The sequence below is a fragment of the Sander lucioperca genome, chromosome 3, assembly GCF_008315115.2.
Source record: "Sander lucioperca isolate FBNREF2018 chromosome 3, SLUC_FBN_1.2, whole genome shotgun sequence".
Lineage (NCBI taxonomy): Eukaryota > Metazoa > Chordata > Actinopteri > Perciformes > Percidae > Sander > Sander lucioperca.
Window position 1 is genome coordinate 16,149,720 of NC_050175.1, and position 16,392 is coordinate 16,166,111.

Sequence of the window (16,392 nt, forward strand, 5' to 3'; positions counted from 1 at the left end):
GGTCGCCCACCAAAGAGACCAAGTGGAGGATGGAGGGTGGTCAAAGGAATAGAAATGACAAGGCTTTGCCCTTGCTCTCAGTGACACCCTTTAACAAATGAGGGAGACAAAGGAGTGGAGGCAAGAGAGCAATGCAGAGTTGAGTGCACATAGGGTGAGGAGACAGGAGTGAGGAGGTTGAGAGGGGAGGAGGAGACAGGTGAAGAGAGGAAGAACGGCTTAAAGGAGAGAATAAGGAGACTCTGATGCAGAGTTTGTTGGGCCATCGGCCTATCAGACCTCTTAGTTCGAGGTCTCCAACTCTGATTGGAGGGCTCTCAGCATTCTGCATAAACAGCCAAATAATCAGGCTGCAACACGTCCTCTTCTCCTCACTGCAATCTTTCTCTCTGCCTCCTCATCTTTTTCACAACTCCTCCCTCTATCACTCCATACTGCTGAGTCTTCTCCTCCATCACTCAATTTCCATCTGGGTTTTCTCTACCTCTGTCACAAATTATCGTTTTTATGTTCCACCATCTTTACCCCCCTCCATTCCCTGTTCTTCTGTCTTCCTCTCACTCTTTCAAGTAAGTTTATATACTCCTACTTCCTCTCCTCTTCCTCCCTCTCTCTCTCACTCTCTTCCTTTCAGTAATGACAGGTTCTATGTTATTGTGTGTCTGTCTGTGAAGAGGCCACACCATCCAGTGTAGTGCTCTCCACTTGTCTTAATGGGTGTTTAGTGCAACTGCGATATGATGGTCATCACTTTAGAAGAATGCAGAGTGTGAGTGCTTATAAGAGAGAAAGAAAAAAAGATTTTCTATGTTTGTGATTACCAAGATCATTCAACTCTGGAGGATAGCATGTGGATGCGTAAGTGTGTGTGTGGAAATTTGTAACTGAATCCTTGTCAAGTGTTTGTTTTGGACTTGGGCTTTGTTTCTCTTTCATACATGTGAGCCTTCAGTTATGGCTTCATGCAGTGCTCTATATTGGCCTCCATGATGAGGCCAGTCAAAGCTGTTATCTGAAAAATCTTAAATTCACTGCCATAAATAGTTCAGCTTAATTTTAGTTCAGTTTTGTTCCACATCTCTACCCACCCAAAGACAGAAAAACACCAAAATAGAGGATGAGGATTTGTGTAGAACAGTGGCTTTTGTGTTTCACATGGTGCTTTTATTTACAGCCCTTGCCCTTGATTGATTATTTCTTTCTTTTTTTTTAATTGGATTTGTTTAACCAACTAGTCATCAATTAAACCCAGCAGCCCTTGTAAATGTTTTCTTTCTTTTTGTAAAAGAAAAAGGTTATTGAATTGCCCTTCCTGATGAAATAAAGCTTTAATAAAATTGCATCCAAACTAATTTCAGGAGATTTTAAAGCATACCGTCGCTCTCTCGCCAGAATTTGTCCACTGGTCTTTGGCCACATCACACACACACAGCCACACACCCACACACACATGCATATATACACAGCAAATATGCTGTTCCTGGGGTCTAGAGCCGCCAAAGCCAATCATGTCTGTCGGTGTGAAGTGGGCTTGCTTGTTCCAGACCCCTGCAGTCCCTCTCTATGTCTGTTCTGGCCACAGACAAAACACATGCCTATTGGCACTCTGTGTGTCTGTGTGTGTGTGTTTCTGTATGAGTGTGTGTATGTGTCGCACAATCGTCTGTATGTGTCAGGGTTTGTCTAACGCACACTGACTAGCAGGGACACCCATGCATGGCATTTGCAAACGGACATAGGGCAATTGTTCAGGCGGCATTGAATTAGGCATGCACACATAAATACGAACACACATACACACAAACTTGGCTTGAGAGCTTGGCATGGGGTGCGAGAGAGCAGCGTGTGGTGCACTGGCTCACCTCAGAAACCTCCAAAAACAATTACTGCTCTCACAGGGCTGGTAAGGGCACAGCTTGTACTAATAGACTGGACTAAAGAACCAAACTGAATTGAATTGAGCTGAATTGAATTGAATTGAAGCTCATCTCATCATAGCATGTTTTACCACACACTGAAAGAACTAAGGCACATAAGAAAAGGTGAAACAGCAGGGTGCTTTATTATCTCTCCAGGACTTAATATGACAGAGCAGAGAGGCCAGAGAAGGCCTGTTAAGAGAAACATCCCAGAGGCAGACCAAGTGGACCCCATTCACCTATCATTAGGCATGGTTCTTTCATGTATGTTTTTAGGCACTCACTTTACTTTTACCTGAACGCCTGTGTGTGTGTGTGTGTGTGTGTGTGTGTGTGTGTGTGTGTGAGAGACAAAGAGAGAGAAAGAGAGCATGTGTGTGTGTACATGCATGCATGTGGGTAGCCATATGCTAATGTTGGTCCGTCTCTCTGTCTCTGTCTCTCTGCAGGGCCCAGTGCTGGGGTCTTTGTGAGATAATCAGCATAATTCTTTTGACAAATACACATGGTTATTCTTAATTAGTATCACACACTGTCCCCCCGGCCGCACCATGCCTCTCCACCTGAATATCACACACACACACACGCACGCACGCACGCACACACACACACGCATACAGCTGTGCACTTGCAGGGACACATGGGTACAAAACAAGATGCATGCAGATGTGGGCTAGTTAGGATACATGCAAATGCACACAAATACGTAAATACAAATACCAATTTATTTGCACAAGGTTCAAGGAGCACACATGCACACTGACCCTTTTATATAGGCTAAACATGCAGAAACCCACACAGTCCAGTCGAGCCCTGCTGTAGCTCAGCTCACACACCAAAGAGGAGAAAGAATGAGGAAATAAAAGATTGAATAAATTGCTTCCTTGCCCACCATGCTAAGTTGTGTTGAACAATGTTAGATCTGAGAGCTCTTCAATGTTTAAATTAAGGATACCTCTTCGTCTCTCTTCTCTTCTTTCCCTATCATTGTCTCCTTTTCTCTCCCTCTGTCTTGTTCACACTTTCTTTCCTTAACATCTGTGAAAATCCCCCCATCTCTCCCTCTCTCTCTCTCTCTCTCTCTCTCTCTCTCTCTCTCTCTCTCTCTCTCTCTCTCGACTTCTTGCTCCCTCTCTGTTCTTTTGTATTTAGCATGATTAACTAGTGACTTTGATCATCCACACACACATGTACACTGAATTTAGGTTGACGAGAACCTTTTGCTTTCATATTTTACATTGAAGCTATTCATGTGATCTTTATAGGTTGGCCATTTTTTTCAAAACAAAACCTCAACCATTTATCAAAATCAGTTTTTGCTGTTACAGTCTTGTACAGTCATTACAGCTATCGTTTTGGTGATGCCACAGGAAAAAATGTAAGATCTGAAATGTAAGTCTTCACTATACCCCGGCCTAAATATTACAGTGAAATAAAAAATAAATACCTATTATATATTATATACCTATATATAGATCCAGCCTTACAATTGGTGCTGAAACATGATGATGTATCCAAAATGAAACAGCCATTTAATATAGCTCTAACTGTTTAATCTTACACACATCAAGGTCAGATACTGTATAGTATACATAAAGTACAAATGTAGTGTACATGACAGAAACAGTACAAATATAAGGTTGGGAAACTCAATTCCTGTGTGGTCTTTAGTATTTTCTATATGCCTGTTTATCTTCACAGCAGAGATTAGTGGATATTGAATTGACCTTAACTCTGTTATTTATGTAATTATTTCTAGTTTTGTGTGTATGTGTTTGCTCAAAATGTGCATTATAAGATACTGTAAAAGTGTTTTGTGTGCATGTCTCTGCACATGTGTATGTATGAGAGAGAAAATAGTGTTTGAGGGAGTTGTTAATGTAATGTAACAGTAGTGTGTGTTTTAGTGCTACACCATTTGATTACTGCCTGTCTGCAGTGTGTGTGTGTGTGTGTGTGTGTGTGTGTGTGTGTGTGTGTGTGTGTGTGTGTGTGTGTGTGTGTGTGTGTGTGTGTGCGCGCGCGCGTGCGTGCGCGTGCGGGTGTGCGTGTGTGCATGTTTGTGTGCACTTAGCAGACTGAGGTGGTGAATTTCATAGTGCTTGATTGGTGTGTGTGTGTGTGTGTGTGTGTGTGTGTGTGTGTGTGTGTGTGTGTGTTGAGTGAGGGTGTGTTGAGTGAGTGTTAGGAGGCCATTAATGTGGTGTGTTTCAGTGATAAAGTGTTTGAATGTATTGCCATCTAGAGGCGTGTAGCAGAGTCTCCATGCTCCTATAAAAGCTGCCAGCGCCAGATGCTGCTATTGACAATGTGCATATGTTAACCGCTTTATAGGCCACATGCCTCACATATTTCACCGGCTTTTAAGGTAGAGAGATCTCTCATTCTCGCTCACTTAATCTGTCTCTCCCTTTTGCCACATCTATCTTTTTTTCTCCCACCTTAGCTTTTCTTCCATCTTTTTTTACCCATTCACTCAATCTCTCTCCGCCTTACTCTTTCTCACATTCCCCCCTCTTTTTGTCTTTCTTTTATTACTTCCTTCATCAGTTATTAACTTACTCACCTCTTTCTCTTTTATTTTCCTCTTTTCTAATTCTCTGTCCTACATCGCTTTACTTATGTATACTTCATTTAATTCCGATCTCTTTTTTCCTTCCGGACATTATTTCTCACTGCCTCACTTCTCTGTCTACTGAGATAGACAGAGAAAGGGGTGGACCCTTTCTCTGTCTATCTCTCTCCACCCCTGTGTCTTTCTCTCTTTGCACCACTCCCTCTCTCTCTCCACTGAGAAGTGCTGTGATTTGCAGGAGGATTTAGCTTGTGTCTAGGTGTCTAGGGGCTTATTAATCCTATTTTACTGTGGATGAAAAACACGTTGGCTCCCAGACATGAAAACAGTGAATACATGCATTCTGGTTGTTGTTCAGACAGTTCATCCTTGGTGCCACGCTACATTGATTTGTCAGGGTTTTCATTTGATTCAGTTTGAATTGAAGCTTTTTTTATCCTCTTGCTGCTGCATTGAAGTAGGTTACCAGTTAATCTCTTTACATATGCTTGCATATGTGAAGGCATACAATCCTGAACAGAACATGTGACTCAACACATGAAGAAATATAGCCTCCTATGTTGTACAATTACAAAAATATGTTCACACACACACACACACACACACACACACACACAGAGAAACATCACTTTTATAGCAGCTTTGAAGCTCACAGTCATAAACAAACAAACAAACAGGCAGTCCTGGAGCCTAGTGCTCCCTGACTACCATGTCATCGCACACCAGGGCCTTTTGAAACAACAGTGTGTCTCTTATCAATTAGTAAATGGTGTTCCCACTGTATCACACACACACACACACACACACACACACACACACACACACACACACACACACACACACACTAATACACACTGCCCCTGTGTTTGCCAGGGTGTTGGGCTGGGTCCCACTGCCTAAAGCTACTGGCAGACTCTGCCTGTGTCTCTGTGTGTGTTTGTGTGTTATGAAACGGTGCATGTGTGACATAAACACTCAATCTGGAAGCTTTGAATTCACCCATAAGGGACGGTCGTGTGGCTGCCAGTCTCACTCTGTCTCTGTCTCTGCCACTTCTCTGGTGTCTACTTACTTTACCATGGCAGAGCCTGTATGTTGAAATGTTGATATCACAAATCCCATGTCATGTCATCTTAGCTCGCCATTGTTTTAGTGTTCCTTTTTAATGAGTAATGCACTGGTTTTTATTCATGCAGGATTTGTTTGTGTAACTAACTCGCTCTCTTCTCTTGCTATGGCATGCTTCTCACTTTGCTGTTTCCCTTTCCATCTCCACTCTTTTTTCTTTCTCCTTTTAACTCTTGTCCATTCATTCCTTTGTCTTCCCTCTTTTTTCTCCCATATATCCTCCTCTCTACAACTATCTCCCTCTTATCCTTTTCTCCTACTTTCTCCTTTCCTTTTCTCTGCACTCGCACTCATTCAATCTATCTATATATCATACCTTGGTCTCTCTTTCTCTCTCAGGGTTCAGTCCTAGAAGCAACAGTCTATGGTCTTGAACCATACAGTCTGTATAGTGTACAAATGGAAGCAGTGAACGAGGCAGGTAGGTTGATTATCATCAGTACCTCATTTAAAATATCAGGAATAAATAATATCAGCACCAACCCTTGAACCACTCCATTGAGCATAGATGTTTTGCAACCCTTCAGGTAGTGTGTCAAGTCCATGGGTAGCCATTAGGACCCAGGAGGCTTCTCCGGCTGGCCTGGCTAACTTCACAGTGGAGCAGAGAGAGCAAGGCAGGGCGTTACTGCTTAGCTGGGATCAGCCAAGTGCTCCAAATGGAATCATCACGGTACATTCAATACACACCACAAAAAAACAGAACACATACCAAAGTGTATACACAGGATTGAGCAGGTGACGCGGGGCATGGTGCTCCTCAGATATAATCAGTCTCACATAGTAGAAGACACAGTAGAAACATCAGATGGATACCAATATTACAGTATATATAGATACACATACGAAAACCCACAGGTACACTTATAAGTTACCATCTTACATGACACAGAATTTACCCATGTAACTCAGAAAAATATTCACATATACAGTACATGGACACACTTTATGTATATTCTGATACACACTACATGTGCAGCAATAGGCCTACACCTTCACCATTACTACATACTTACAGTATGAAATTATTTCTCTACTTTTTTGAGGTCTCGTCCCTCCTCTGTCCTAATTTATCCCAACTAAAATATGTTTTCGCTTCCTCTCCTCTTCTCCCACTGCACTGCATACTTTTCTTTCCTTTTGCCTGCTTTCTGTCTCTTCCTTTCTAGATGTACAACTTGTACAGTGAGGGAAACCTGGAATTCAGCGGTCTGTCACGCAACTTCCTGTTTCGCCGTTTGGAGCCATGGACCATGTATACTTTGACCCTTGAAGCTTGCACCTTAGCAGGCTGCACACGCACCCTGCCTCAGCATGTCACCACAGCAGCAGCTCCACCTGCTTCCCAGCCCCCTCCCAGGCCTCTCTTCATTGGCCCAGACCTTGTGTCACTTACCTGGGGCCCTCCCTCCCAGCCCAACGGGCCAATTGGAGAGTATTTCTTACTTGGAAGGAGTCTGGAGGAAGTGGAGAGGGGAAGAAGTAATGAAGACGATATTGAAAGGGGAAAGGTTGGTGAAACTAAAGACACACCTCTGATGTTATAGGCAGTGATTGTGAAGTAAATCTGACCATTTGCCAGTTAGCCTGATAGAATACCCAGGTGCCACCAATATCCAAACACCATGCAACTCACCAACCTTAACTCATCCAACAGGTGCTGTTTAGAGAATCACCCCCACAACCTGCTGACACCGTCTCATATACAGTGACTGGTCTGCGTCCCTGGACACAGTACGAGTTCAGTGTCCGGACTCACAACCCCGCTGGACACACCCACAGCCCCTGGGTAACTGTGACAACCAGACAGGCTCCTCCTCGTGGTTTAGCTCCCCCAACAGTGAGTCACCTCCAAGGCCAGCCCGGTGAGGTGTTGGTGTCCTGGACTTCTCCTTTGGAGCCCAATGGGATACTTCAGTCCTACAGGATACTGAGAAACAATGTCAGTTTCTCATTTAGTTTTGACCCTACTGTCCTCAGCTACACTGACGACGACCTCCTGCCGTTTTCAACATATAGGTATTGCTTGTCTTTCCTCATACCATTGTGTTGTCTCAAATGAACTAACCTGAGTGCTTCCTTTTGGGAATTCCAGATAACCCCAAACACATTAATATTTTTTGATGGAGATGAACTTTCATTCTATTCTATTCTTTTCTACAGCTACTCAATCATAGCTTGCACGTCTGAAGGATGCATCACCAGCCCACATACAAACATCACAACTCTAGAGGCTCCACCTGCCACAGTGGAAGCTCCCACAGCGGACAGCATCACATCCAATAGTATAAACATTTCCTGGAGTAAACCACCGACACAGAATGGAGAGGTGACTGAATATGTGCTGAAACTGAACAACGAAGAAAGTTATCGTGGGAGAGACCTAAATACACTGTTGTCAGATCTGCTGCCACACACGTCGTATCAACTGGTCCTTTTAGCTTGTACCCGCGGTGGGTGCACCACCAGCTCCACAATATCCATTATGACTGGGGAGGCTCCTCCCACTGGCCTGCCTGCCCCGACTCTTAAGGTGTGTTTGTTTATTTTAGACTTCAAGTGAAACCTCTGTTACCTAGTGTGCAATACCTACTGTACATATGTAGATTTCAATCCAGAAGGATTCAAAGGAAATTGGACACGCTTTGACATTTCACCGCTCAGCCAAGAGAATTTCTATTCAATAGAACTTAGCTTCTTGCACAAATTCGCAAAACCTCCTCAACACTGATTCTTCAGTAATCAGTAGAAAAATTATTTATTTACATTTTTACATATGATATTGTTAATATTATTATTGATGATATTATTATTTGGGTGAGATTCTGTTTTACATTTTGTTGTGCTGACTGTAGCTCTGTTTGATGTGAACTTTGACCCTTCCTTTGAAGGTAACTGGCCCAGAGTCAGTGGAGGTAACCTGGAGACCACCAGAGCACCCTAATGGCATCATCACAGGATATGAGCTCCGCAGAGATGGCGAAGTTATCTATGTCGGCACTGAGACCCATTACCATGATTTCACACTTGTGCCAAGTGTGGAATACAGCTACGTTGTCAGGTCCAACAACAGCAAAGGGGCAGTGAGCAGCGCGGCAGCCATAGCAAAGACTCACCCGTCAGCTCCTTCCGGTGTCGGTCTTCCCACACTGACGCCTCTGGGATCAAACCAGGTGAGTCGTTCATCTATTCAGTCCATATAAGTAACAGCTCAATCATGACATCACTAATGCTGAGGTTTATCTTCCTATTGTCTTTAAATTTGTTCTTTAAAAGTCGTTGTGCTGTATGTTGTTTGTCTTTCCAGTTGAGAGTAGAGTGGAGTACTCCAGCCCGTCCTAATGGAGACATTGTGAGTTACACTGTGTATCAAAGAGATCCAGTCCAGCTCAGCATCACCAGCACTGTGTTCACTCCAGAGGACCGTGACTTCTCTGTCCAACACACCACCCTGCATGGGCTGGCTCCTTACCACAGGTCAGTCAATGCAGATCTCCACCACAGTTACATTTTAGGTTTTAATGCAGCAGTTGATGGATGTACTGTATGGTACACGTATAAGTAGGAAGAATGTGTAGGGTTATTGTGTTTATAATTGTATTAAACTGCATTGCCTAAAACAGTCAAAGAAACAACACTGTTTCCTATTTCCATGTGTAATAAATACTATAAATATGGGGAGAAATACCAGATAAGAAGGGAACAGAGTGCCATCTCTTGGTAACAAAAGAAAACGCTCTGGTGGACTCTTTACAAAGCACCACAACCCAGGGATTGATGTACAGTTAATACCAGAGCAAGGTTCACTTCATTCTCATTTCAATCAATTAAAAACCTAAATTTTCCTAAAAACAGTCCTTTAATGCATCTTTTAAAATAGATTCAAAGCAAGAAACAGAGAGAGACAGAGAGAAATAAAGAAAAGGTACACAACCTTGAAGCAGTGGCCATGTATCTATCACACTCTCTCTCAGTAAAAGAAGACAGAAGTGTAGACCTGTGTCTATTCCTGTGTGTACCAGTGTGCTTGAATGTGTGGTTGTGTATGTGTGAACGTGTGTATGTGGTGATAAAATTCAGATAATAAAAGCTCATCAGCCTTATCATCTAAAGATCGCTCCCCCTCTCTGATGACCTCTATCCATTCAACTCATCTTCATCTTCTCTCTTTTTCTCCCCCTCCTCTCTATCACCTCCTTTATTTCCTTCTCCAAAAAAACAACAGTGCATCCAAATTAGTTACCTCATAATGTTGGTTGTCTTGTTGTAGTCTGCTAAGGCTCAATTGACATTTGGTTGAGATCAACATCATTTTAAACATGTTGTTAATTACCTGATTTTTGATTGGATGACTATTCCACTTGCTGGGCTGTAATTCTGTCTTTGATGGTTTGAAATTGGGGAAAACACGTTTGGCTCTTTTACTGCCCAATAAAATCAATTTCTGAATACATCTGACACAAGAAATAGGTGCCACATGCAGTTGCTTAATAATGCATTGTTTTGTATATATAGCCACTAATTTAAAGGCTGTTTGTGAGTTTCAAGAGACAGCAAGTCACATCATGTAAACTCTCCAAGTAGTTTGCTTGATTTGCAAGGGTGTGATTTGTAAGGTTGTGATTTGTAAGGCTGATTGTCAGTAAATGTTTTCCAGATTTTGTTTTCCAGATTTAAGTCTTGTGTACTCACAATACATTGGTATCATGGTCTATTGTTGCCAACAATGTTTAGTATTTTAAGTATTTAAGTTACATGTGTTTATGTTTCACAATTGTCTCTAGTGCATTTAAAACATGTGCCTGCCTTTATGTGTGTGTAGGTATGAAGTGAGGGTGGAGGCTTGCACAGCGCTGGGCTGCTCCTCCAGTGACTGGTCATCTGCACTCACGCTGGAGGCTCCCCCTGCTGGACAAACACTGCCACTGTTAGACCTACAGACCAACACACACACAGGCCTACAGACCACCTTTCTACTCACCTGGTCCCCTCCAGCTCAGCCAAATGGTAGAGTCCTTCATTACGAGGTGTACCGCAGACTGGACCATACCACTGATGCAACACTTGTCTACAGGAATATCTCTACTACTTGCAAAGATGAAGCACTCCAGCCGTATACTGTATACCAGTACCAGGTACAATGCTCTGTGCATTTATATGTGTGTGTTTATTTAAAAAAGCAGAATTGCAGCAAATACTAACTGGTTAGTCCTGGTAAACTTCACTTGACTGAACCAATATGTATCCAGATCTGAGAGGAAATGGAAACCAATCCTTCTGTAGTCACTAAAACAGAGTAGCACTGGACTTTGACCTGGATTTCATAATGCATCCTTAAAGATTTTAGTTGCTGTTCCTATTTGTATTAGAAAAATAAATCAAAATTGCCCAGGAGCCACAGAGCTCAACAAGTTTTAATATAAATCTTTCAAGTTTCAATTTTACAGACATTATTTATTTTGAAAAACACTTATAATACATGTAAAAACATGTAATAGAAAATAGAAAATAAGAATTACAGAAAATAAGAATTAACACAAAATGTGTGGGTTGTGCATATACAGAAATATGATAACTTATTGTCTTCTGCAGTGAATGTAAAAGTTAAATGTTTTATTGTGAGCTGTGAAACTCATTTGAAGTTGAGAGCTCATGTGGCTGAAACATTAGAAAATGTAGCCTGTTTTCCCAATGAAATGTTTTCCAAACACACATCTTAACTGATATAGTCTATCCATACACACCAACATACACAGACATACACACTCAAGCTCAGTAATCAGACGGGTGTTAAATGGTGGCGTACATATTCATGCTGTTGTGCTGTGCATTGGTACGCTAATTGACAGGCTAGCCCTTTGGAAGCAACAATAACATTAGCATTCCTGCCTGTCAGACATACGAGCTGAGGCCAGAGAACCTGTGTAATTGATTGAGTTTGCCTGATTGTGATGCCGTCTTTATTTACGAGGGTCCTAATTTATGACAGGAGGAGGGAGGGAGGGAGGAGCTTTGGGAGATGACGGGCGGGCAACAGAGCCATTAATCACTGGGCCCTCAGAGCACCCCACTTCCTGATTACCAGCCAGCCAATCGAATTAACTGTTAGGCCCCTTGGTAACAGAGCTTGTATTGGAAAGACCTTTTAATGGTGACCGCTACACGTCCCTTGAGGATTTGTCAGTGGGGGATTGTGCTGCACGGACAAGGTGGTGGTATGTGTGTTGTCCATAAACACGTGTACACAGTAGTGTGTTTGCAAACTGTGAATGTGAACGTCTGTGTGTGTGTGTGTGTGTGTGTGTCTGTGTGTGTCGGAGACGGAGAAGCGAAGAAACATCATACATTTTTGGATATTCATATAAAGTTATCAATCATGTCATTTCTCAATTTTCAAGCAATAACTTATATTTACCTTTTACCTACCCACCTGTCTGTCTTTTTATGCATCTTCCTGGCTGTGTTTTTATTTAGCTGTTAATCTGTCTATGTACCTATCTGGCTCTCATCCTTTCTTTCTGTGTTTCAGGCGTACACAAGGACGATAAGTCAGTTCAGTTTAGCACACCACGGTGCAGAGAGAGAAATCATATTAGGCTAATTACACTGGGTCATAAGCTCCTATTGACAGCTTTATGCTTGGTTTTAATTACTGCCCACTTTCACACAACTTAGCCCCTTCACCCCAAGTAGATGCACCCGCCAAGTAGCTCTGTTGGCCTATCAGAGCGCTCAGATCGAGTCTGCAGTCCAACCGTCCAATAACAACACTCAAACACTGGCTCGTAGCTTCCTGAAGTCGTTTGTTGCCATGGTGGCTCATTTGCTGCCATGGCAGCTAACAGGGTATATTTTTATTTTGTGTCTAATAAGCCAAATCACGGCCCAATAGGAGAAGAGAGGACAAAAGACGAGAGAAAGCAGTAAAAAGTCTGTAGATGATATAAGGGCCGAGAGATGAGTTCTACCTTTTAGCAGTGGAACAAGGGCAAGGTGATCTGGACTGACTTTAGTTTTGAAGATTCTCGCTCTGTTCTGTCTATGTGGCACAAACTTCTTAATCAAGCCCACAAGCCTTGCGTCATGTTGACGCCTTAACTGTGTTGCTACTAGGGGAAGAACATGGTTGTTGCTGGGTAGAAATATTTTATTGCTGCAGTTATAAATTTATGTGATGGCAGGAGCTAATTTAATTGAAACTCTTTTAAGCAACAAGTCAAGTCACATTTCTTGTGCAGTAACTACCTATGTAGTAGAAAACTTTTTCTTTCACCTTTCACTTGTTCCTCAAGCTATTTAACCAGACATGTTGTATCCTTTCTTAGGTTCAGTATTCTTTAGAAGTTTAAAACAAAGTATAGTACATCCATTATTTTGATAGATACTTAAAACAACAATATAATGAGCAAAGCTTTAATGTCTCATACCTACTGTACACACATACACAAACACTATGAAGAGCATCTCTCACAGCCATTAACTGCACGCTTCTCTGTGACCTTTTCCTTATCAGGGTGACAGCATGCCCATTACCTACTTCCTTCCATCCCTCCACCCATCCTTCTCACTTCTCCACACAGACTCCTGTCCTGTCCTTTTGCCGCAGCTCTTGCAACACTCTTAATTGGCAAGTGACATACATGTAAGCATCCTTACCAGGTAGAACACCCTGCAGTGTGTGTTAGTAAGATTGGATCATTATTTCAGCTGTAGAGTTTTAAAGTTCTGTCTCAAAGAAGAATAAATGCTATATTGGGACTTCCTGATTCATATTACTTCTTCTTACCAGCACCTCATAGCCAACACCAACGCAGACCCTTGCAGTGTTTTTCTCAAGGGGTTGCTGTCACTCTGAATGCACCGTTAATGAATCAGTTAGTATAACGCTCAGATATTAGGTGGAAACACAAACAAGATGCAGCACAAATATGTGCCACATGTGAAAGTGGACAAGAGAATGGAGCAGAATAAATACATTATTAGCAGAAAAAGGGCAGTATGAGCTGGTGGAGTTGTTGAGGGCCACAACAATGGCCAATCACATCAGATCCTCTCATCCCCTTTAAAAGCAACAGACAGTTTCATGGGCCAGTGGATGAGTCCAGGTCGGTTTCTCTGAGAGGAAACTAGTCAAGTCACACAAATATTAATACACAATACCCCAAATAAGCGTTCAAGGGCAGATGTGTCCATCCCTCTTTGAGTTTAATGGATTAGACACTAAAATGTTGTTTTTGTGTAAAGTGATTTTAATAAGTGACTATAAAGGTTGCATTCAGTTACTCATATCGGGGTACATTTGCATGCACACAATGATGCAACTGCTACAAATACTGATAAAAAACAACAATCTTATCTGCAGAACTATACAACGATACATTTGGAGCCCCATTGTCCACCCTTCTTTCTGTCCTCCTCATCCTCCCCATTCACAGTCTCTCCATCTTCCATTCTTCTTTCCCCCTCTCCCATCTCAGTCCATCTGTGGTGTCACTTAGATCAATCAGTCTGATTGATCACAGCCTAATTGACTATTATTGAGGTTAATTCAACTCTTAACACACTTGCATGCACAAGCATACACGCACAAAACTCGCCATCACAGCTACAAACAACACATCACACACACACACACACACACACAGATACACACACACACACACACACACACACACACACACAGACACACACTTTCAACAGTAAAGCACAGACCCATCCATCTGCCTTCTGTGCTACTTCTGACAGGCTACAGATGACTTACACATGCAAATCTCCACCCTGCCTGACCCTGTGCTGTGTACACCCTCTAATTATACCCAACACAAGCACACAAATAAGATTACTGTGTGTGTGTGTGTGTGTGTGTGTGTGTGTGTGTGTGTGTGTGTGTGTGTGTGTGTGTGTGTGTGTGAATAACTCCTAACTCCTTGATGAAGGTGAAAAGTAATTGTCATGCAGATATGTTAGTGTTGGGTTGCATGTTGAAAAGGTTTTGCTCTCACTGTTGATGGTAGTTTTGATGGATGATCCAATGAATTGACTTATATCCTTTTCGGTGGTCTGGTGGATACTGGGTAATTAAGAGAACCTTTCATCATTAAGAGTTAATAAAATGCATCTAAAATCCTAATGACAGCAGAACAAAGTTTATGCCTGGCTCTCACTTTGTCTCAGATGTTCTCTCCATTATTCACCATCAATTATATACAGTATATGAATTAAATCATATTTTTAACTAATATGTGGTTTTGACCGACAGGTGTGGGCAGTGAATTCGGCCGGTCGTTCTGCCAGTCCGTGGGCCAATGGGAGAACAGGACCTGCCCCACCTGAGGGTGTAGGCACGCCTATTTTCCTGCGTGTTTCGGCAACCTCAGCAGTGGTGGACATCCATCCTCCAGCCCGACCCAATGGGATTGTTAGCCTTTACAGAGTGTTCTCAGTAAACCACAACAACCACACTCTGGTAAAGCACATAATACTGCATTTAACAATACACTTTTTAATAACTTGTTCTGAGTTTCTCGAATGGATTTCTTTGCTGTCTTCCTCCCTTGTCTAAAACTACAACCCCCTTTTCTGTGATCACTCACTCTCATTCCCTCCTCTCCCTCTCTCTCTCTCTCCTATTTTTTCTTCTTCCCCCTGACACATCAAATATTTGCTTCTCAATTATATGACCACCACATATCTCACCCTCACACTTTCCCCTTCCTGTAGCTTTCAGAGAGTACATCCCATCAGCAGACACTCCATGGTTTACGTCCTTACACCCAGTACTGGGTAGGAGTAGAGGCCTGCACCTGCTATCAGGTAATAAACTTTGTCATGAAAGTGAGATCACAGATTCTGGTTATCTGGCCTTCTGGTTCCAAGATAGCACCTTAAACTAGTACATTGAGAGATTTGACAGATTTATAGATACAGTGAATAGATGATAATCCATTTAGGTTTGCTTTGAAATATTTCTTGTAAAGGAAAGATGGTCTCCAGTTTGGATAGCATCACTAATTTGGAGACATATTGTTTCGCGGGGCAATTAAGCTTACTTCCACTTGAGTAATATGCATGTGATGTAATATTTACCACAATTTAACTGCTTGCCTTAGATAATCGTCATATTTTTACTGTAAAATACTTGCACAGAGGCACTTGTTCCACCACTGAGTATTTCTGACTGTACAAGTACAGTACCTTGGCAGAATTTATAAAGACAAACTATATACACAATATGTCAACATGGAGATTGTTTCTCGGTTTTGAACATTTAACAGTGCTGTAGCCAGGGTCCACTGAGTGAGCTCCGCACCCTGGCTGCCCCCCCAGCCCACCAGCCTCCTCCTCGCCCCATCACCCTGACCTCCCGCTCGGTTCAGCTGGAGTGGGACGAGCCTCTGGTACCTAATGGAGTCATTGAGAGGTAAGTAGAAAACAAAAAAAGTGCACGTTGTTCAGTGTATTTTCAACGCAGATTTGCACAATGAGTGAAACACTGCATGAACCAATGCACATAGCATAATCTCAATCTCATTTGTTCCCTCACTCTCTTTCTCTCTGTTTCCAGCTGTGAGCTACATCTCAGATACCCTTGCCCACAGCCCCCCCAGCCTGTACCCCTCCCTTGCGTTGAAGGAGCAATAGAAATTTGTTTCTTTGGTAAAAGAAACCGCTACAATGTGACAGGTAACTCCGTGGTTATGTCAAGTCAAGATATTTTTAAAATGCATAATAACACTAAGATGTCCTGACACATTTTACAGTAAAAATTAT

General features: G+C 42.3%; 1 protein-coding gene across 1 annotated transcript in view; it reads left to right on the forward strand.

The window, feature by feature from the left end:
- ush2a (Usher syndrome 2A (autosomal recessive, mild)) overlaps positions 1 to 16,392 on the forward strand; it is a 245,699-nt gene that overhangs the window by 222,577 nt on the left and 6,730 nt on the right. The window contains exons 75-86 of the mRNA XM_031314426.2: positions 5,962 to 6,043; positions 6,150 to 6,295; positions 6,792 to 7,133; positions 7,280 to 7,641; positions 7,786 to 8,155; positions 8,514 to 8,795; positions 8,930 to 9,099; positions 10,445 to 10,757; positions 14,882 to 15,088; positions 15,343 to 15,435; positions 15,897 to 16,042; positions 16,187 to 16,305. Coding sequence (XP_031170286.1) covers positions 5,962 to 6,043; positions 6,150 to 6,295; positions 6,792 to 7,133; positions 7,280 to 7,641; positions 7,786 to 8,155; positions 8,514 to 8,795; positions 8,930 to 9,099; positions 10,445 to 10,757; positions 14,882 to 15,088; positions 15,343 to 15,435; positions 15,897 to 16,042; positions 16,187 to 16,305 — 2,632 coding nt within the window. The remainder of the gene's footprint in view (positions 1 to 5,961; positions 6,044 to 6,149; positions 6,296 to 6,791; positions 7,134 to 7,279; positions 7,642 to 7,785; positions 8,156 to 8,513; positions 8,796 to 8,929; positions 9,100 to 10,444; positions 10,758 to 14,881; positions 15,089 to 15,342; positions 15,436 to 15,896; positions 16,043 to 16,186; positions 16,306 to 16,392) is intronic.